General features: G+C 33.8%; 1 protein-coding gene across 3 annotated transcripts in view; it reads left to right on the top strand.

Moving 5' to 3' along the window:
- Nucleotides 1-16,179, top strand: part of LOC145254681 (pseudouridylate synthase TRUB2, mitochondrial-like) — a 175,420-nt gene extending 159,241 nt beyond the window's left edge. For all 3 annotated transcript variants that reach the window (XM_080113326.1, XM_080113327.1, XM_080113328.1), the window contains exons 4-9: nt 386-466; nt 615-676; nt 2,663-2,744; nt 8,634-8,706; nt 12,945-13,084; nt 15,697-16,179. In XM_080113326.1, coding sequence (XP_079969452.1) covers nt 386-466; nt 615-676; nt 2,663-2,744; nt 8,634-8,706; nt 12,945-13,084; nt 15,697-15,977 — 719 coding nt within the window. In that variant the 3' untranslated portion in view covers nt 15,978-16,179. The remainder of the gene's footprint in view (nt 1-385; nt 467-614; nt 677-2,662; nt 2,745-8,633; nt 8,707-12,944; nt 13,085-15,696) is intronic.
- The last annotated feature ends 5,323 nt before the right edge of the window (nt 16,180-21,502 follow it).

Raw genomic sequence — 21,502 nt, forward strand, 5'->3', positions numbered from 1 at the left:
TCCTCCTCTTCCTTCTCTTCAGATGTGACAACTGTACTCCATCTTTAAACATATTTGGCTAACAAAGTTTATTTTCAAGAACTTCCCATTTGTGAAATTCGATACCACAGGTTTGCTTCCCAGCTGATTACAACGTGGTTATTTTTAAGAACAAACATTCACAAAATCTTGTTAAACCGCTATCGTCATCATCATCATCATCATCATAATAACAATAACCCCCACCACCTTACTTCTCACCCATTCAACCTATCGTTTTAAATCCTCTCAAGGTGTTGTTCGTCATCAACTGATAATCTCATTAATTCTCATCCTTGAGTAACCTTCAGCCCTTGATAAGTGATAAAATTTTTAAAAACTGAAATATCTTTTCTTTTTTCTTTAGTTTTGGGTCCACGTTATATTCAATCAGATTTCCGCATAAAATTTGTTTCCGGACTAGGGCGGCATTCATCTGGTGTACAAGGTTAGTGTTTCATTTTTGCACTTTCTCTTGCATCCATCTTCCTCTTTCCGTCTTGAGATTTCTTGTGATGACCGATTCCGTTCAGAAATGAATTGAAATTGAAATTTGTTTTTCAATAAAATCATTTTTTTTTTAATCTTTTTTCAAGTACTTGGAATTGGTTATGGAACAAAAACTCTGAAAATCTTGGACGATTCCAAATTCTTACGGGTAAAAACATGTTTATTTTTCTCTCTTGGAGTTCTTGTTCTTCTTCTTCTTCTTCTTCTAGAATCCTTATTTCTGTTTCACTTGACCAATTAAAAATTTATTCACGTGGTGTATTTTTTTTTTTTCATTTGTGCGTGAAATCTGTAATTTTTAAAAACCATCACGATGCAGAATTTAAAAAAAAAAAGCATTTATTTATTGTCAAATTTTCGTTAATGTAACACCTTCAAGGATTTTGGATTTTGGGGGTCTTTTCCTTTTTCTTTTTTGCCATTTCCTGCGGCATGTAGTCAAAGAGAAAGATGCTAAGATGGTAATGGTAGTCACACATTCAGTCAGGGGTAGTTCACATGGGGTATCTGGATATGCAGTAGAATTCCATCTATTCTTTTGAACCTTATCCAGGAGTGAGAGACTAGTAGCAGATGCACCAGCCGAAATGTGACAACAATACTCCATGCATGGGCGAATAGTGCCCTTATAGAGATACAGGATACTTTCAGGCATAAGTAGCTTTCTAGCATGGTAGAGGGAGCCCACCTTCTTTGCAGGAGCCTGGTGATGCTCTCAATGTAATTGCTCCAACTCATGTTCCCTGTGGATGTTAGGCCGAGGAGTTTAAAAGAAGTACTTTCAGGTAATGTATCTTTAGCCATTGCTATTGGTGATAGAGAAGGTTTCTTGTAATTATTGAAGGAAAAAAGCTTAATCTTGGCAGCATTGAATGTGACCACCCACTTACGTCCCCATTCCACTACAGATTGGAAGTCTTCCTCTAGTGTTTCTGCCATTTCTCTAGATATGTGTTCATTTGTTTTCCCCTCATGCCTGTTATAGAGTGTGATGTCATCATCAAATATACCCATCTCAGAGACTATTTTATCAGGGAGGTCATTTATGAATATTAGGAATAATAAAGATCTGAGGATAGACCCCTGAGGTACTCTCACATTCGTATCATATTGTTTAGATGTACAACCATCGTGGACAACCTGGATTCTTCTCTTACTTAAAATGGATTTAATTATGTTAAGTATTCGTCCAATGATACTGTATGATCTGATTTTCCCGAGAAGACCATCATGCATACCTTGTCAAAAGCCTTATATATATCTAGGGCTACCGCTCTACTCTCCTCTGCTTTGTCCAGTGTATGGTATATACGTTCAGAGATTACAGTTAGGATATCTACTGTAGAACGGGCTTGCCTAAATCCATATTGTTGATCAGTCAGAAGTTTAGCAGCTGTAAGGTGATAAACTAAAGCTTGGTTAATTAAGGACTCAAATATTTTGGCAAAAAGAAGGAGGAAGGTAATGGGGCGATGATTTAATGGGTCAGTTCTTTTGCCAGAATTCTTGAAAACAGGTACCACAGAAGCAGTTTTCCTGCAGTCAGGAAACCAAGATTCGTTAAAGCATTTGTTGTTGGTTGGTTGTTTTTGTTTTACGGCATATCAACCCTTTTTGGGTTATTTAATGCCGAATCCAAAGATTTTGAAGAAAAATTTTTTAATAGAATATATTTGTTGTTTCCAAGTCGGTTTCTATATAACTCATAGTTGGGACCCTAACAGCTACTACCACTCCAGGTCAGAGTGGACCTGGGAGCAATGATAATTAAAGGGTGGCTCCACACTCCCCAAAGCCCGCAAGCTGGGGCCTCACCGTCGGATATAGTTTAAGGTCATATCCAGGACGGGCATTTGTTGTAAAGTTTGGAGAGAAACTTTTAACAAATAAAATAAAGTTATATGAAGATAAAATTATTTGATTTTAAAAGCGATTAAGTGGTATTTATTGAAATAAAAGTCAGAAGATGTTCATCGCCAGTCATAATTTACTACCATATGATTCCACGATTAACAATAAGAAGAAATCCTCATAATTTTTATGCTGTTGATTTATGACAATCACCAAAAACTTCCATATATATGTTGTATTTGTTGAACGTAAAGCCTAATCACAGAAATGTTGTGACTTTCAGGTTTATCAAATCCGAGGGAAATTTGGAATGGCAACCGATGATTTCTCGTGTCGAGGACGACTTTTACAGAAATCTACTTATCGTAAGCTTTTTTTTTAACTTGATGGAATGTTCAATTTTTTTTTTTTTTTAACTTGATGGAATGTTCAATTTTTTTTCTTTTTTAACTTGATGGAATGTTCAATTTTTTTTTTTTTAACTTGATGGAATGTTCAATTTTTTTTTTTTTTAACTTGATGGAATGTTCAATTTTTTTTTTTTTTTAACTTGATGGAATGTTCAATTTTTTTTTTTTTTAACTTGATGGAATGTTCAATTTTTTTTTTTTTTTAACTTGATGGAATGTTCAATTTTTTTTTTTTTTTAACTTGATGGAATGTTCAATTTTTTTTTTTTTTTAACTTGATGGAATGTTCAATTTTTTTTTTTTTTTAACTTGATGGAATGTTCAATTTTTTTTTTTTTTTAACTTGATGGAATGTTCAATTTTTTTTTTTTTTTAACTTGATGGAATGTTCAATTTTTTTTTTTTTTTAACTTGATGGAATGTTCAATTTTTTTTTTTTTTAACTTGATGGAATGTTCAATTTTTTTTTTTTTTTAACTTGATGGAATGTTCAATTTTTTTTTTTTTTTAACTTGATGGAATGTTCAATTTTTTTTTTTTTTTAACTTGATGGAATGTTCAATTTTTTTTTTTTTTAACTTGATGGAATGTTCAATTTTTTTTTTTTTAACTTGATGGAATGTTCAATTTTTTTTTTTTTTAACTTGATGGAATGTTCAATTTTTTTTTTTTTTTAACTTGATGGAATGTTCAATTTTTTTTTTTTTTTAACTTGATGGAATGTTCAATTTTTTTTTTTTTAACTTGATGGAATGTTCAATTTTTTTTTTTTTTAACTTGATGGAATGTTCAATTTTTTTTCTTTTTTAACTTGATGGAATGTTCAATTTTTTTTCTTTTTTAACTTGATGGAATGTTCAATTTTTTTTCTTTTTTAACTTGATGGAATGTTCAATTTTTTTTTTTTAACTTGATGGAATGTTCAATTTTTTTTCTTTTTTAACTTGATGGAATGTTCAATTTTTTTTCTTTTTTAACTTGATGGAATGTTCATTTTTTTTTTTTTTTAACTTGATGGAATGTTCAATTTTTTTTTTTTTTTAACTTGATGGAATGTTCAATTTTTTTTTTTTTTAACTTGATGGAATGTTCAATTTTTTTTTTTTTTAACTTGATGGAATGTTCAATTTTTTTTTTTTTTAACTTGATGGAATGTTCAATTTTTTTTTTTTAACTTGATGGAATGTTCAATTTTTTTTTTTTTTAACTTGATGGAATGTTCAATTTTTTTTTTTTTTAACTTGATGGAATGTTCAATTTTTTTTTTTTTTAACTTGATGGAATGTTCAATTTTTCTTTTTTTTAACTTGATGGAATGTTCAATTTTTTTCTTTTTTAACTTGATGGAATGTTCAATTTTTTTTTTTTTTAACTTGATGGAATGTTCAATTTTTTTTTTTTTTAACTTGATGGAATGTTCAATTTTTTTTTTTTAACTTGATAGGATGTTCACTTTTTTTTTTTTTTTAACTTGATGGAATGTTCAATTTTTTTTCTTTTTTAACTTGATGGAATGTTCAATTTTTTTTCTTTTTTAACTTGATGGAATGTTCAATTTTTTTTTTTAACTTGATGGAATGTTCATTTTTTTTTTTTAACTTGATGGAATGTTCAATTTTTTTTTTTAACTTGATGGAATGTTCAATTTTTTTTTTTTTTTAACTTGATGGAATGTTCAATTTTTTTTTTTTTTTAACTTGATGGAATGTTCAATTTTTTTTTTTTTTAACTTGATGGAATGTTCAATTTTTTTTCTTTTTTAACTTGATGGAATGTTCAATTTTTTTTCTTTTTTAACTTGATGGAATGTTCAATTTTTTTTTTTAACTTGATGGAATGTTCAATTTTTTTTTTTTTAAATTGATGGAATGTTCAATTTTTTTTTTTTTTAACTTGAATGTTCAATTTTTTTTTTTAAATTGATGGAATGTTCATTTTTTTTTTTTAACTTGATGGAATGTTCAATTTTTTTTTTAACTTGATGGAATGTTCAATTTTTTTTTTTTTTTAACTTGATGGAATGTTCAATTTTTTTTTTTTTTTAACTTGATGGAATGTTCAATTTTTTTTTTTTTTTAACTTGATGGAATGTTCAATTTTTTTTTTTTTTTAACTTGATGGAATGTTCAATTTTTTTTTTTTTTTAACTTGATGGAATGTTCATTTTTGTTTTTTAACTTGATGGAATGTTCAATTTTTTTTTTTTTTAACTTGATGGAATGTTCAATTTTTTTTTTTTTTAACTTGATGGAATGTTCAATTTTTTTTTTTTTTAACTTGATGGAATGTTCAATTTTTTTTTTTAACTTGATGGAATGTTCATTTTATTTTTTTAACTTGATTGAATGTTCAATTTTTTTTCTTTTTTAACTTGATGGAATGTTCAATTTTTTTTTTTAACTTGATGGAATGTTCATTTTTTTTTTTTAACTTGATGGAATGTTCAATTTTTTTTTTTAACTTGATGGAATGTTCAATTTTTTTTCTTTTTTAACTTGATGGAATGTTCAATTTTTTTTTTTTTTAACTTGATGGAATGTTCATTTTTTTTTTTTAACTTGATGGAATGTTCAATTTTTTTTCTTTTTTAACTTGATGGAATGTTCAATTTTTTTTTTTAACTTGATGGAATGTTCATTTTTTTTTTTTTTTAACTTGATGGAATGTTCAATTTTTTTTCTTTTTTAACTTGATGGAATGTTCAATTTTTCTTTTTTAACTTGATGGAATGTTCAATTTTTTTTCTTTTTTAACTTGATGGAATGTTCAATTTTTTTTCTTTTTTAACTTGATGGAATGTTCAATTTTTTTTTTTTTTAACTTGATGGAATGTTCAATTTTTTTTCTTTTTTAACTTGATGGAATGTTCAATTTTTTTTTTTTAACTTGATGGAATGTTCAATTTTTTTTTTTTAACTTGATGGAATGTTCAATTTTTTTTTTTTTTAACTTGATGGAATGTTCAATTTTTTTTCTTTTTTAACTTGATGGAATGTTCAATTTTTTTTTTTTTAACTTGATGGAATGTTCAATTTTTTTTCTTTTTTAACTTGATGGAATGTTCAATTTTTTTTCTTTTTTAACTTGATGGAATGTTCAATTTTTTTTCTTTTTTAACTTGATGGAATGTTCAATTTTTTTTCTTTTTTAACTTGATGGAATGTTCAATTTTTTTTTTTTTAACTTGATGGAATGTTCAATTTTTTTTTTTTTTTAACTTGATGGAATGTTCAATTTTTTTTTTTAACTTGATGGAATGTTCAATTTTTTTTTTTTAACTTGATGGAATGTTCAATTTTTTTTTTTTTACTATAGAAACACATTATTGTATTTAACATTCGTTTTACATGCTGTCATGTGTTTGATGACTTTTTAGAAATTGACTTTCATAATTATGCTCTCTACAGGATGCATGTATTTTTTAGAAAAGTATGCAACTCTCAAACAGTTAGCATGTACTTTCATCGACGATCAAGACTTACAGGTTTATTGACTTTTTAGTTGTAAGCCATTTTAGTTTCAGAAGAAAAGTGAAATGTCATTCCAAACAAAATGGCAGTTGTCAATCCAGAGAGAGAAAATTAAAAGCTAAGACAAAGATGAAGAATATGGTTTCTTGTTGGATAGCCAATCCCTAGCAAGTCCTGAATTGTAAAAGTTTGCAGACGAAGAGCAAAATTCCTTCTTGTGTTGGCATGAAAAATTATATGTGAGAATTTTAAAATATCCAGTATGTTTTATGGTGTGATTCTGGTTTCTGATTGGTTCTTAGCAGAGTGTGGCTTCATTTGATTAATCAGTTCATATCACCCCTGTCTATAAATAGAACCTTCCAATTTTTGTAAACATACCATACCCATTATAGCAAGAATATTGCAACACTGCCCACTGTAAGCTTAACTTGGATGATCACCTCTCCCTCTCCCTTGCCATATTAATGCCAAGCTAGTGCAGATGCTCACTTACCATAGTGGAGCACACACCAAGGTTCTCATACTCATTGTTCATACAAACAAGCCTCTAAAGTAGCTAGATTACAAAAGTACACCAAACAATCCCAGCCATTTCCTAATATAAAGTCAAAGGTTTGTAGCAAGTCCTGAAGTGTAAAAATTTGCAGGCAAAGAGCAAAATTCAAAACATTTCTCTTGAGTTGAAAGCAATGTTTAGTTTCATAACCGTTTCCGATGGTTAGTTGTTCTATACAAGTCCTGGAGTTGACGGTTTCTCAGTATACAGTACTTGAGTTGGAAGCCACAGAGCAAAAGATTCTTCCCGTGTTGACACAAAGAAAACATATGTGAAGTTGCTACAGAAAAGGTTTAATTATTATGGAGCAATTCCGGTTTCTGATTGGTTGGTAGCAGAATGTGAATTAATTTGATTCGTCAGTTCCTAGCAGCATCCTTTATAAATAGAATCTCTCGACTGTCAGAAACCATACCCCATTATAACTCAAAAATATTGCAACACTTCTCGTGTACATGAAAAATTATGAGTAAGAATTTTAAAATATCCAGTATGTTTTATGGTGTGATTCTAGTTTCTGATTGGTTGTTAGCAGAGTGTGGCTTCATTTGATTAATCAGTTCATACCACCCCTGTCTATAAATAGAACCTTCCAATTTTTGTAAACATACCCTACCCATTATAGCAAGAATATTGCAACACTGCCCACTGTAAGCTTATCTTGGATGATCACCTCTCCTTAGTTAACCCTGTCTCCCTCTGATAAACCATATTAATGCCAAGCTAGTGCAGATACTCACTTAACATAGTGGAACATGCACCAGGATTCCTATACTCATTGTTCATACAAACAAGCCTCCAAAGTAGCTAGATTACAAAAGTACACTAAAACCCCAGCCATTTCCTAATATGAGGTCAAAGGTCCGTGAATCCCTAAACAGGGATCATGTTACAGGTGCAGTGGCCAGATGATTATCGGCAAAGACTTTACGGACAGAGTATACTCTGTGTATGTAAAGCTAGAATAGCTTGTAATAAAAATTATGTTAAAGTTTGTTACAATTCTTTCTCACTAATGCTGGACTTTGTGAAATTTTTTCAAGAATATTCTTTAATGGATACATTTTTTATGATGCTTAATCATATGAAAAATAAAATTATGGAAGAAAGCATTACAAAAGTATTTAAACTTCGTCTGCCTGCTTCCATATTTTTTTTTTTTTTTTTCTCAACACACACCTTCAAACACCCGGGCAACGCCAGGCACCCAGACCCAGATTAGTGGGTGATAAGAACAAGCCAATCAGATACGAGAATCACTTTTTAAAATATATTGTATTTCTCTGGATTCTGTAGTAATAGCTTTCCATCTTGACACAAGAAGACCACTTTGCTCTGCTAAACCTAACTGGATTAATTCCTTTCTTGAAAAAATTTGATAAAATCAATAAAATAAAATCAAGTCAAACAATCAACCATTGGCCTGTCAAAGTTACGCTTTGAGGATATGTTAGCTGGCAAAAGAAGCAGAGGAAAGCCAAGGAGAAGGTGGAGAGAAAATGTTTTCAATTAGACATTTCTCAACAATTGGGCGTTCATCAACCAACTTGCCCTGGATTGGAAGGAATGACAAAAAATAAGTTACGTGGGTTCGCAATCCGCACCAAGCGGAAGGCGTGACTCATGATGGAAAAGTTTTTCTGACTGGATTAATGCTACCATTATTTATGTTTAGTGCAACATTTTTCTATTACAAGAAACTTTGCTATCAAGATGCACATCACAAATCCACCAAATAACAGCCCTGCCATTTCTCTGCATAAAATGGCGAGTTAAGTTTCATTAAAAAGAAATAATTTTTTTTTGTTTTTATAGATCACATAACAAAGGCCAAGGTTGACAAAGCTTGTTCAGCTATTGAAGCCCAACACCAGAGACATTTATTTATGTAAGTAAAAATGATTATATATATCTATGTGTGTGTGTGTGTGCATGTGTATGTAGTATATCTGGTGTATATAGTAGGCCCTGGACCAGCGTTGTCTCCACAAGATCCTCAGGATTGGATGGGAGGATCAATGAACAAACGTAAGCATCCTGAAGAAGGCTAACATACCTCCCATCACCACAACCATTATCTGACACCATCTGCGATGGACGGGTCATGTTATGCACATGCCTGACAATTGCCTTCCAAAGCAAATGCTCTACGGTCAGCTGAAAGAGGGAAAGTGGCCCCAAGGAGGACAGAAAAAGAGATATAAGGACAACATAAAGACCATCCTGAGACAGTGTCACTTCAGCCTCACCAGCTGGGAGGATGCTGCTCTTCAGAGGGACATGTGTAGCAGGATGGTCCATGAAGGCATGGCTCACTTAGAAGAGAATCTCCACAGAACCGCAGAAAACAGGAGGAAGTAAAGAAAGGAGAGATCTACTACCAACACAGCTCCTTCCGCCTCTTCCACTATCTAGTCAACCCCCCCCCCATATATATATATATATATATATATATATATATATATATGAACAACATAGTTTTTGTGCTTCATAACCCTTTATAATATATAAGCAACATCGTTTTTATGCTAAATAACCCTTAATAACCTTGCATATTAAGCGACGCTCTTTGTGTGAACAAATCGAGCGGGGACATTTGGACCTCCACAGAGCCACAGAAAACAGGAGGAAGCAGAGAAAGGAGAGATCTACTACAAACACAGCTCCGTCTGCCTCATCCACATGCTCCTACTGCAATAAAGTCTGCGGGTCAAGGATCGGCCTCCACAGCCATCCGAGGACCCACAAATTACCAGACTCAATCTTATCAACGGGAGAACACTCATCCTCATCACGAGTGATTGCCGATGATGATGGTATGTAGTATTATGTTAGTGTGCCAGAGCAACAGAGATCTCCTTGCGAGGCACGGCAATACAGTTATTGCAAATAAATATTCAATAGAAAAATTATTATTTGTTGTCGTGTTGGAATGTTTTGTTAGGAATTTAACTCCGGCAAATAATATAAACATAATTAATTTAGGAATTTTAAAATAAATTGAAATTTGGTTAATTAAACAAGGATTTAACTTACGTGAACGACACATAGTTTGGTCTGTTTTGCTGACGGATATACACATATCAGTTAGTTAGTGAGTTCGAGCTAATCAGTTTGAGAGAACGGACGGGGAAGTCCACAGAAGCATTCCAGTGGACATATCAGAAAAAATGTAGAGAAATGGGATCATCTATAAATGTTATATAGGGGTTTCATTGAGAGTCTTATTACACGCGCAGTCTTAGAAGAGTCTTATTATAAGTGATGCTTTTCTTAGTGAGAGATGTGTTGTAAGAGTTCTAGAGAGGGATCTTGTTGTATCTTAGAGAGATTCTTATATATTAAAAGTTCATTCCTTAATTGTGTTGAATGGAAGAAGAAGAAAGATCTTGGAGTGAAGGGATAGTGTTCAGACAGTTCGGACATTGTGTAGACATGATATAGATTCACATTGTAATATGAGAAGTCGAGATGTGTATGAAAAGACATTTTATAACACAAATATATAATACAATTTCACTTTACCTTTTTTGTAAGAATCATAAGACAAGATGAGTTTTACAAAAAACACTTGATGGTTTATTTCGTCTATGCTATTTCATTTTCATTTTAACTAATCTCTCTATTTTTATACTTACATGAAAAGGGGACAGCCCTTATCATGTAACATAAAAACAAAGAAAGACCATATAAAAATATAACTTGTTATGGGTTTTCCCTTTGTGAAAAGTGTCTTCGATTATAGGATTTCATGACAAAAAAACAACCACCAGAAAAAAAACTATACAAGAAGGTATGTCTACCTTGTCTGGTGTACCAAGCAAACAAGGATGTTTATTTGTCGTGTTGCTAAAGAACCATATCTAAAATGTATTGTCTCATTTATGAACTGTATAATTGAATATGTATATTAATTTTGGGATGATAAATCGGAATCTGGAATCGGAAAAATCAGAGCTTTGTGAGGTATCAGAATCGGAAAAACTTGAGCATATTTTCCGATGCCAAAACTGATTCCTTAAATTATCTTTTTTTATTTGATTTTGGTTTAAGAAACATCTTCCACTGCTTGTAGTAATAAAAAATAATAAATATTTATTGATTTAAACTTCCAGTGAGACTAAAATCTCTAGATCACTCCCTCACAAGCGTATTTTTACGTTATAGAAAATATAGGCACATTACAGATGAGTTTTTACAATAACCGGGATAAAATAAAACTTCTATAGTTAAATACTTAGAGATTTATAAAGAATCGGAATCGGGAATTTAGTACGGAATCGATAATTGTATCGGAATCAGGAAAAATAATGGAATCGTCCTATCACTAATATGTATATACACCTGCTTTTTATTTTTATTTTTTTTTTTACAAGGTGGTCACCACTTATCAAGGCCCAGAAGCCACTCAGGGATAAGGGTTATTGTAAGTACAGTACGTTAGTATGGATATTTAAAGTGTCTACTTAAGGGGGTGGTTCATCAGGAATTTGTTTACGTTGAAGACATCCAAGGTTGTAGTCAGGAGGAAAGCAGGCAGATGGCACAGTTCCACAGGCGTGCTTACCTAAGTATGAACACGTTATATACACACAAGTTTATAACATATACATTTTAGATTTTAGTTTATTAAACATTAGAGTGACACGAACCCATACGTACAATAAAAAAGTAACATTATAACCTAGATGATGCACAACCCCACACGCGTACAAGACACACGTATATACAGGGCTATACAACATGTACAGGGTGTTGCAGACAAAGCTGACACTTGACAATAAGAAAACAAAATCGGTGACAAAAACAAAATTCATATCTGAAGAGACCCAACAGTTTATTTAGCAACAGTTACTTACATACTACGTCAGTTTTCAGTGTAACCGCTACCTGTGGAGATAACCATCCCAAGATAGGCTTGGAATGAGTCATACACTTTGGTGACCATGTCCTTGTCTGTAGTGATGAATACTTCCACCATGGCAGTCTTCAGAGAGTCGATCATGTTGTGTGCACCCCAGTAGAAATAGTTAAGGATGTTGCAGTCGGGTGAGAAGGACAGCCACAATGCTGTAACTAGGCTGTCTTGGCCTTGCATGTAAGAGCAGAATCCTGCTAAAAGATGTCTCAGCTGACTGCAACCCCCTTGACTACTTCTACTGGGACACTCACAACACAGTCAACTCTCTGAAGACTGTCATGGTGGAAGTATTCTCCACTACAGACAAAGACCAAGATCTCTTTGAGTTAATCTTCTCCGACCTTGAGCACATGATGCAATGGGGAAAAAGGTGGTTGGTTAATTTTAACGCATCCAAAACCAAGCTTCTATCTTTTCACCCCAATGCTCTGATCCCCACTTGGCCACAACTGATATGAATGGCTCCTGTCTCAAAAAAGCAGCGTGAGGGTCTAAGAGAGGTTTGCACAGTGATGAACATGGTTTAAGCGTAACAGCTATGTTACGAAATTATGTCAATGGGAATTCTTAAAAATATCTATAAATATAAAAGCGAAAATGTATGTATGTATGTATGTACGCTTTTTCTCGATGTCCACAAAAGGCTTCTTTCAGAGAAGCGCTCGCTCGCTTCACAACTTCTTAAAACTTTTTATATCATCTATAAATTGTAGTATTTCACACTTAACAACGGAGCTCGCCTGTCTATTTAATTTTATTGACTTTCAAACGTTAATTATTCGACATTTCACGCATCGGCACGCGTTACATTCGGTTTTCGGTATAAACAAAAAGCAAAACTCGACTTTAATCACAGGCCCAGAGCCAGTGGTCTCTAGAGAGCTAAGTAACGTTTGTTCAATGTCGACTTCATCATATCAGACGGTAGCTTTCATTTCGAGACGAGGGAGCGGGTTTTTATTGACCTCATTAGAAACTGTCCCGCACAAAATACTAACTGCTGAATACCTATCGCCGTCACGTCAATTAAAAACGCGCACCTGTTTTTTTTTTCACACTTTACTATTTTCCAACTGCGCGTCGTCAAGGCTTCGTTTTTTTTTCACGGGCGCCTGTTTTTTTTTTCACACACACCTACAAACACCCGGGCAACGCCGGGTACCCCTCGCTAGTTGTTTATAATTTTGTTTGTTTTTTGCTTGTAGGCATGCCCAAATTGATTCACAGAGCCAAGAGGCGTATGAGTTGGCCAGTCAGGGTTTGATCCGTCCAATGGAGAACTCGTCTGTCCCTATCCTTTATGGCGTGCGGTGCATTGATTTTAACCTGCCTGAATTTACTCTCGGTAAGCCTTTCTACTTTCTATTGTTTCAGTCAGTGGCTAGTTTCTCTCCCCACCACCACCACCACCACCACCCTCCCTAAAAAATGTGACGCTTATTATAAATGAGTATTAAAAAAAGAAATCAAACTAATGCATTTTAAGTTAAAACACTACTACATATTTGTGTGTCATGTTGAAATTAATAAAAATTAACAAAAATTACAAAAAATGATTGCATAAAAGATCTGCTATACTAGTTTTAACCTATCGTTTAGCTGACAATAGTGCCATAAAACAATACCTAACATCCCATGATAAAAACCTACAGTTGTCCGACATTAGAAATATCTAAACTAACAATACTATAATTCGATTATCTTAACAATTGCACATGAAGACTAAAATTACTAGAAGCCATACTTATCAAAAAACTATAGCTCCTTTTAAACCGGATCTCATTTAATACTGGCACAAATATACTAACAGTATTTAATAGCTAACAAGAAATTAAATAAATATACTATAAAATAAGAAAATCAAAATTAAAAATAAAAATAATTCTCCCCTAACCAACTTGCACCCACCTTTATAACCGATATAAAAAAAAAAAACTATAAATACACCAAGCCTCAAGGGAAAAGAAAAAGAAAACGACAACAACAACAATCGCTCTTGAAGATAATCGGATGCACCGATAGAAATCATTTGAGAAGAATATGGCTGAACAACAAATTTTGGGTGCCATTTTATACAACATGCCAGCTGAAATAAAAAAAAAAGACCGCTTGGCGAATGGGAAAGATATCCAGAAAAATCAGAAAGAAAGAATAACTGTTGTGTTCAATCAGACATGGTTGAATAATGACTTGCTGCCAATATATATATATATATATATAACTACTTCATTTACTCACATAAATTTAATATACGAAAGTATAGATTTATGTGTAAACTTTAAGTATTTACTTCAAAAGTGCTCAATACGTAGGTAGAGCTAGTTAGTAATTTATAAAATATATATGGCGATTACGCTACACTGAATATTCTGCGTTTCATCCGCTATAGGATTCGTCAGGCTATATATATATATATATATATATATATATATATATATATATATATATATATATATATATATATTGGCAGCAAGTCATTATTCAACCATGTCCCTGTTAAAAAACAAAGAAAAATCTGTGCAGTGTACATATCCATGATCAAGCGAAAATATCGTATTCCAAAAATCGCATAAATTAATCAAGTAGTTTTATTTTAAGACTAGTGGTGGTGCCTGACATTGCCTGGGTGTTTAGGTGGTGTAGTAGGACCTCCGGTGGAAGCTCAAAACAACAGTATCATGGGTGCCTGAGTATGTGTAGGTGTTGTAGTAAGAAACTCAGAACTATTTTATAACATCTAATAAAAATGCGATTTTACCCAATTTTCCATAAAAATTACTTTTAACTAGAAATAACTTTCTACTCAATGACTTTTCATCATTTTGGGATATATTACTATTTTCGGCATGACAGTTTAGTACATAATATTGTTTTTGTTTAAAATGGCACATTAAAAAAAATCGATCTGTATCTTAAGCACCCTTATTTCAACAAGAGTTCTCTCCCTTTTGGATTATATCATTTGTTTTCAAACGTAAATTTCATAGCTTGAATAAATTTTCATCATGATTTTTGGAATATGATATTTTCGTTTGGTCATGAGTATGTAGCAAAAAAAAAATTTTTTGATGTCTCACCCGGGCCAATGACGGCTAAATACAATTATTTTGATGTGCTCTGATGAACTCGTTGCACTTGTGCCCCCCTCAACATACATATCCCAGACAAACCCGCCTAGCAACAAAATCACACCCCTTCACTGTTGAGGTCCCTGACTGTCAGAAATCTTTCTACTCTAATAGTTTCTTCCCTCGAACAGCTAGACTTTGGAATTCCCTTCCTGCTGCCTGCTTGCCTGACTGTACTGATATGCAGAAGTTTAAATGTAAGGTAAACCAACAACTTGTTAATCTTCCCTAGTTATTGTTCCAAATATTCTTTATGTCCAAGTGGTGATATGGCCCTGTCGGTGGAGCATTAGAATACGTCGACTGCCCCCCTGCAGAGGGTAAAAGTCCCTCAATGGGGGTCCTGGATATGACCTTGAACTATATCCAGTGGTGAGGCCCCAGCTTGTGGGCTTTGGGGAGTGTGGAGCCACCCTTTAATTACCATTGCTCCCAGGTCCACTCTGACCCGGAGTGGTAGTATCTGTTAGGGTCCCAACTATGGGTTAAATAGAAACCGACTTGAAAACAACAAATATATTCTATTAAAAAAATTTTTCTTCAAAATCTTTGGATTCGGCATTAAATAACCCGAAAAGGGTTGATATGCCGTAAAACGAAAACAACCAACCAAACCAACCAAGTGGTGATATACCTTGTTAGGGGTGAACGTGAGTTAGAAAAAAAAAAAAAAAAAAGAGATCTCGAACTGTCACTAACAATCTTTTTCTTTTTTTTTTTTTTTTTTTTTTTTTCAGAAGTTCACAGTTTAAATGAAAAGTTTGTTTTTTTTTTTTTTCAGAAGTTCACAGTTTAAATGAAAAGTTTTTTTTTTTTTTTTTTTTTGCAGAAGTTCACAGTTTAAATGAAAACATGTCATATTTGATGCTACTTTTGCACGACCTTGGGATCGTCTTAAAGTCAACAGCTATGTGCACGCAGATACGTCGTATCCGTCACGGTCATTTCGAATTGGAACATGTCCTGCTGCGGAAATTCTGGACTTTGGAAAATATCCTTGACAACATCCGAGTGTGCAAGAAATTAACAACTGCAGACAAGCTTGTGACGCCAGAATTATTAGTTGATCAGACGGACTCGGAAGAACTCAAACAATTGACGCCAAGTTGAAGAAAAAAAAAATCAAGCAAAAAAATTTTTTTTAATATTTTTTACGAGTTGCTCATGTCCTATGAAACTCGAGGAATTTCTCTAAAGACTATTTTTGAAAAATTGTGATAACATTTTTCTTTTTCAAATTGTGAAAGAAAGATTTTTTTTTGTGTAATGGTAAAATGTGGTGTGTAAATAAAGTGATATTAATTGCAATAAATTTCGATAAATTTATGGTTTTTAACTCCCATCGAGGCACATCCGTCATTGTGGGGTATATGCGAAAGGTGAAAAAAAAAAAAGACGTACCAGGCATATCTGCATTGCTCTTTGGGAAAGAAGAAGGAAAGGATGGCTAGCTCATTTATATATACGAAGGGCATCTTGGGAAGGCAGGGCATGATGGGAGAAGCTATTTTTTTTTTTCCTGTCTCTTCCTTTTTTTTTCTAGATAGGAGGATATAAAATCTGAGAAAAATTCCCTGGGGGGCACAAAAAGAAAAGAGTCGTGAACATCTTCTCTTAAAGTATTTTTGTTGCTGACGTTCAGATTGTGCGGTGAGACATTGGTTGCGAGAGGCCAGGTGTGGTCGATTGGAAAAGAAGAAGACAGAAACGTGCTGTTGTCGAGCGAGCGACTCACTCCTTCCCAAACTCCAGAACCGAATCCTAATTGTAACCCTTTAATTTAATTCGCATAAAAATAAAATAAAACATCCAGAACTCACGATAATGTTGTATTCTCATTAATCAAATGATTCAAGTAATAATAATAATGTACTTTCAGAATTTATATATTACTGACGACACTACCATTTATGGTAGCACATCTAAGACAGTAAACGACCAAGTTCTCTCCGATTCTCTCTCCTCTGATCTTGAGCACGTAGTACAATGGGGAAAGGAGTGGCTGGTTACTTTTAATGCATCTAAAACTAAGCTTCTCTCTTTACATCAACATTCTGATCCACATCTGGCATCAATTGAAATGAATGGCTCTCGTCTTCAGGAGGCCTCAACTTTTGACAAGCTTCTGGACTTGACCATTACTCCTGATCTTAAATGGAACACGTATATCAAATCTGTTGCCAAGGCCGCTGGAAAAATGGTGGGATCTTTCTATCGATCCGGTAGATATCTCACTGCTGATGCAATTCTCTATCTATATAAGAGCCAGGTACGTCCAACGATGGCTAACTAGCTGAACTAAACAGCATGTGGATAAAAACAATAAGTAACACAAAATCTATGCATGTTAGCTTTACCATTTCCTAAGGGATGAAACATGGAAGATTCTGCCTAATTGCCATTTATTTTAGAATCTTAATGTATACATACACAGGCGGCAAAAAGAAAGTCCGCACTTGGAATTTTTTCAAAAACTGCAAATTTAAGCTAAATTTAATGTAACTGTTTAAACAAACTATACCTCATTTGATTCGCCTTTTATTCCTCTATAATTTTACCTGTTCATATTTGACTGTTAATGGAAATATTCTAGTGTTCACGTTAATTTAAAAAAATAACTTCAAATTGAGGAGGCAAAAAGAAAGTCCGCACAATGGAAAATTGTTATTTAAATGTAACTTTAGGACATTAATGCAACACAAATACAACAGGAACACAATGAACTAGTTAATATTTAGTAGCATAGCCCTTCTACAATTTGACAGCCTGCAATCTTTTGGGAATTCCTTGAATTAGACTGCAGCAATACTCTGGGGAAAGGGCATCCCACTTTTCTTTAATTTTTGTCCAAAGTTCTTCCAAATTTGAAATTTTATCATTGCGTAGCTGTTGCTTGATGTAATTCTATATGTTTTCGATAGGATTGAGGTCTGGAGATTGTGCAGGCCAATCCAAACATGGAATATCATGCTCTTCTAGAAACCGCTTGACATTGCCAGCTGTGTGAATGGGAGCATTATCCTGCATGAAGATGGGATTATCATCCAAATTCCAACCAAAGTAGGGTAGAAAATGCTTAGTCAATATATTAATGTACTTGGTCGAATTAATCCGACCTTGCAAGCGAACTATAGGCTCTGGACTGGTACTCATAATGCCCCACAACAAAACTGAGCCTCCACCACCTTGCAGTGTTGCAACTGAGCACTTAGGATTAAATTTTTTGTCTTTCTTCCAACGGATGTATTGCCTATCGCCACTACCTAGCCTGTTGAACTTGCTTTTATCGCTAAAAACACTTTTGACCAATATGAAGAGTCATAATCTTCATTGCATCTGACGAAGTCCAGACGGCACTTTCAGTTCTTTACAGAAATCATTGGCTTGTGTCTTGCAACATATCCTCGCAAATTAAATTCCTTTAATCTGTTCTTGACAGTAGAAAGAGGGCACTTTTTAATTTTTTTTTTTTTCATTTTTCTTAAACTTTTTCTTCTAGGGGATGGGACATCCAACCAGATGTCTGACATTTACCCCTATTTTAGTGAGTCCAACCAAGAGATCTTTTCAGGATTCTAGCTGTCCCTTTCAGTGCAATCGTTTGTATTTCACTTGCACTTGGTTCACCGGGTATGCTTGCTATGTACTTTTTAAAGTTCTTTTTCATAAGTCCAGTTGCTCCTATGATGACTAGTATAATTGAAACGTCTTTTAATTTCCAATTTCGTTTCATATCATACATAAGTCCTTGATACTTTGTTATCTTTTCCCTCTCATCTCTGTTAAGCCCTGTATCATTGGGTACACTGACCTCTATGACGGTCGCTTTTTTTTAACAAGATTGCATAATAATGTTACATGAAAGGTTTTTTTCGTCCTATTTATTTGTTCACTTTACTATTTCGTTTATTTCTTTTACGTTTACTACCACGTTTAAGTGTTTGTGTGTTCTTTTCAACGTTCTTACTTATATACGTGTGTGTGTGTATGCTCTTATGTATGTGTGTGCGTATGTTAAGTGCAGTTTACTGTTATACATGTGTGTGTGTGTGTGTGTGTGTGTGTGTGTGTGCCTTCTATCCTTACACAGTTCTTTTGCCTTGGACGGGTCCAAGACATGTATGTGCAAATGTATAATCGTACATACCTGCTTGCCTTAGCCAGTGGATGATATCTTCTGGTCGCTGGTCTGCCATCTTGTGGGGAGTGGTACTTACTGCTGCAGACAGAGGCATTAAAGAACACAAGATGGGATTCGAAGCTTCAATTGTTTATTCAAGGCAAGCCTATATCTGAACCCTGGTTGTCGAGGAGAGACTCTAATTTCTCGTCTGCTTCATCTGCAGCCCAAAACCAACTCTCTCCATGTGGTCGTCAACCGGAAGCCTACGACCACAATTCCCGTGTCACCCCTAATTTCTGGTGCATTCTCTCTAGGTTGATACCTGTTGAACCTAACCTTTTGTTACCCTGCCAACTCGCTGATGGGAAATGAAATATGCTTACATAACTACTATTTCTAAAACTACCTAAATAGCAATTAAGCTGGGATTCCTAATACTACAATAATAACAACAATAATGAATAATAAGAATAATAATAACAACAACAATAATAACAACAACAATAATAACAACAAAAATAATAATAACAACAACAACAACAACAATAATAACAGTTCCAGAGTTCCATAGCTTCCGATGAAAGCAGAATGCCTACATCCCTACAGATGAGTTGACTGAATTTTTTACACAAGAAATGGTGACTAGATAGTCTTCTATCTTGTGGTATTCAATGTCAGGATGGAAGAAACAATGTTCTTGAATGGTAATGATATCGATGTTTCAGTCCTTTGCATTGTTCATAAGTTCGTTAACACGAGACAGTGGATTCAGTGTCCTAGTGTTGAACATACTGAACTGATAAAAGTATGGTTTCTACATGATACAAGTTTTGATCTCGTTCCTTCATCATCAAGAGCTAGGGTTGGATCAAATACAATTGTATTTGTATTTCAATTGTATTCTTCATATTTCTTGTTTAGCCTCTCCCTGTCAGTTACATTTCCAATATTCCGTTTTCTCCACATTGCTTTCTTCCTGTTGATCATTTTGGTTTCTTTTTTATGTTTGTGTATTTGAGTTTCTAGTCTTATTTCCCATCCAGGTTTTGTCAGTCCACTTGTCCCCGGTTCTTTTTCTGATTTAAGTTTCATACTTACCATTTTGGCGCCTGCGTAAATCAGGTTGTTTAAGTCTGTGATTGTATTTGTTGGGATATGTGGGAGGAGTTTGTTAACCTTCTCTGTTTCTGTTTTTAATTTCTTCTGCTCTTGGTTCCTTAACGATGGGAGCTTTGTTTTTTCCTCGTTCATCAGCTGTATTATTTTATTTATTTCATTTGCTTCATTCTCTGTCAGTTCTGTTTCATTGTTCTTGGTTTCCACATTTGTAGACTTCATTCTTTGTTGGTCCTCGGCCTTTGGTGTTTTTACTTGTGGGGCTTCAACTTGTGGGGTTGCTCTACATGCGGTTCCGTTGGGGGATGCTTCTTGTTCAGTTTCATCATTTATTTTTCGCTGAATTTCTGTTAGTTCTAGTTTAGAGAGCCAACCTTTCTTGAGTATCAGTCTTGCTTGGTCCGCAATTCTGTGTTCTGTCATATGGAAGTCACTGGATAAGTCCCATAGTTCTTTCATTCGTTTCCAATAACCTCCATATCTATATTTAGGATGACTTCTATAATAGCATTCCATTACGAGTCTATTCTCTTTTGTTGTCCATTTCGTTCTTCGTTTTTTTCCTTTTGATGGTTATCATGGCCGTGCTGTGTTTGTTCGGTATCATTTTGTTCCCTGAAATTAGAGGTTATACTTACCTGTTCAGCATCCATGTTATTTGAGTTTCTGAAACTAGAAAGTTGGCCAACATTCGCAGGATGACGACCGGGTCCCCATGCTGGCTACCTGCCGATCATGACACCCAGATCTTTCTTCTGGGTCCCACAGTTTGGATTATTTGTAATTTACATTTTTCATGTTTTGGTGTTTGTGGCAACACCGAGCCCAGAATTGTTTTACCTGTGGTTCTGCTGCAGGGATAGTGTAAAGCTCCCATGTATCCAAGAGGTATCGTGCACTATCACACATACATATGGGACATAAAAAAATAAATAAATAAAAATTTAACTAAGTAAAAGTCGAAAGTAATGCTCTGAAAGAGGGTGTTTGAAGATAGGTCAACCTTACACCATACTGGTTAGCCGCTGGAAATGTTGTATGGGAAAAGAGGAGGAAGACAATTTTCCCCGTCGCTTTGGTAGTATTTAATTCCCTCGTTGAAAGATGAGGCCAATTTCTACGTCAATATCGGTAAAAAGTCTGGTTTCTGTTATAAATTCGAACTAACATTTAACTTTTTTGTTGTTGTTTTTTAAAAAAAGACATAAACTTACATTTCGTTGGTTTCTTTAAAAGAGTTTTCTGTCACGAGTGTGCTAATCCCTTCCCTCTATGAACTCCTGTCTTGAGTTAAATGCCAGGTCGTTGGTCAGTAGAGGGTAAGGGTTAGAGGGGGGTGTTATTATTATCTTTCTTTTATTATTATTATTATTATTATTATTATTTTTATTATTAT

Source organism: Euprymna scolopes, chromosome 30, assembly GCF_053919585.1.
Source record: "Euprymna scolopes isolate OS-2025 chromosome 30, ASM5391958v1, whole genome shotgun sequence".
Lineage (NCBI taxonomy): Eukaryota > Metazoa > Mollusca > Cephalopoda > Sepiida > Sepiolidae > Euprymna > Euprymna scolopes.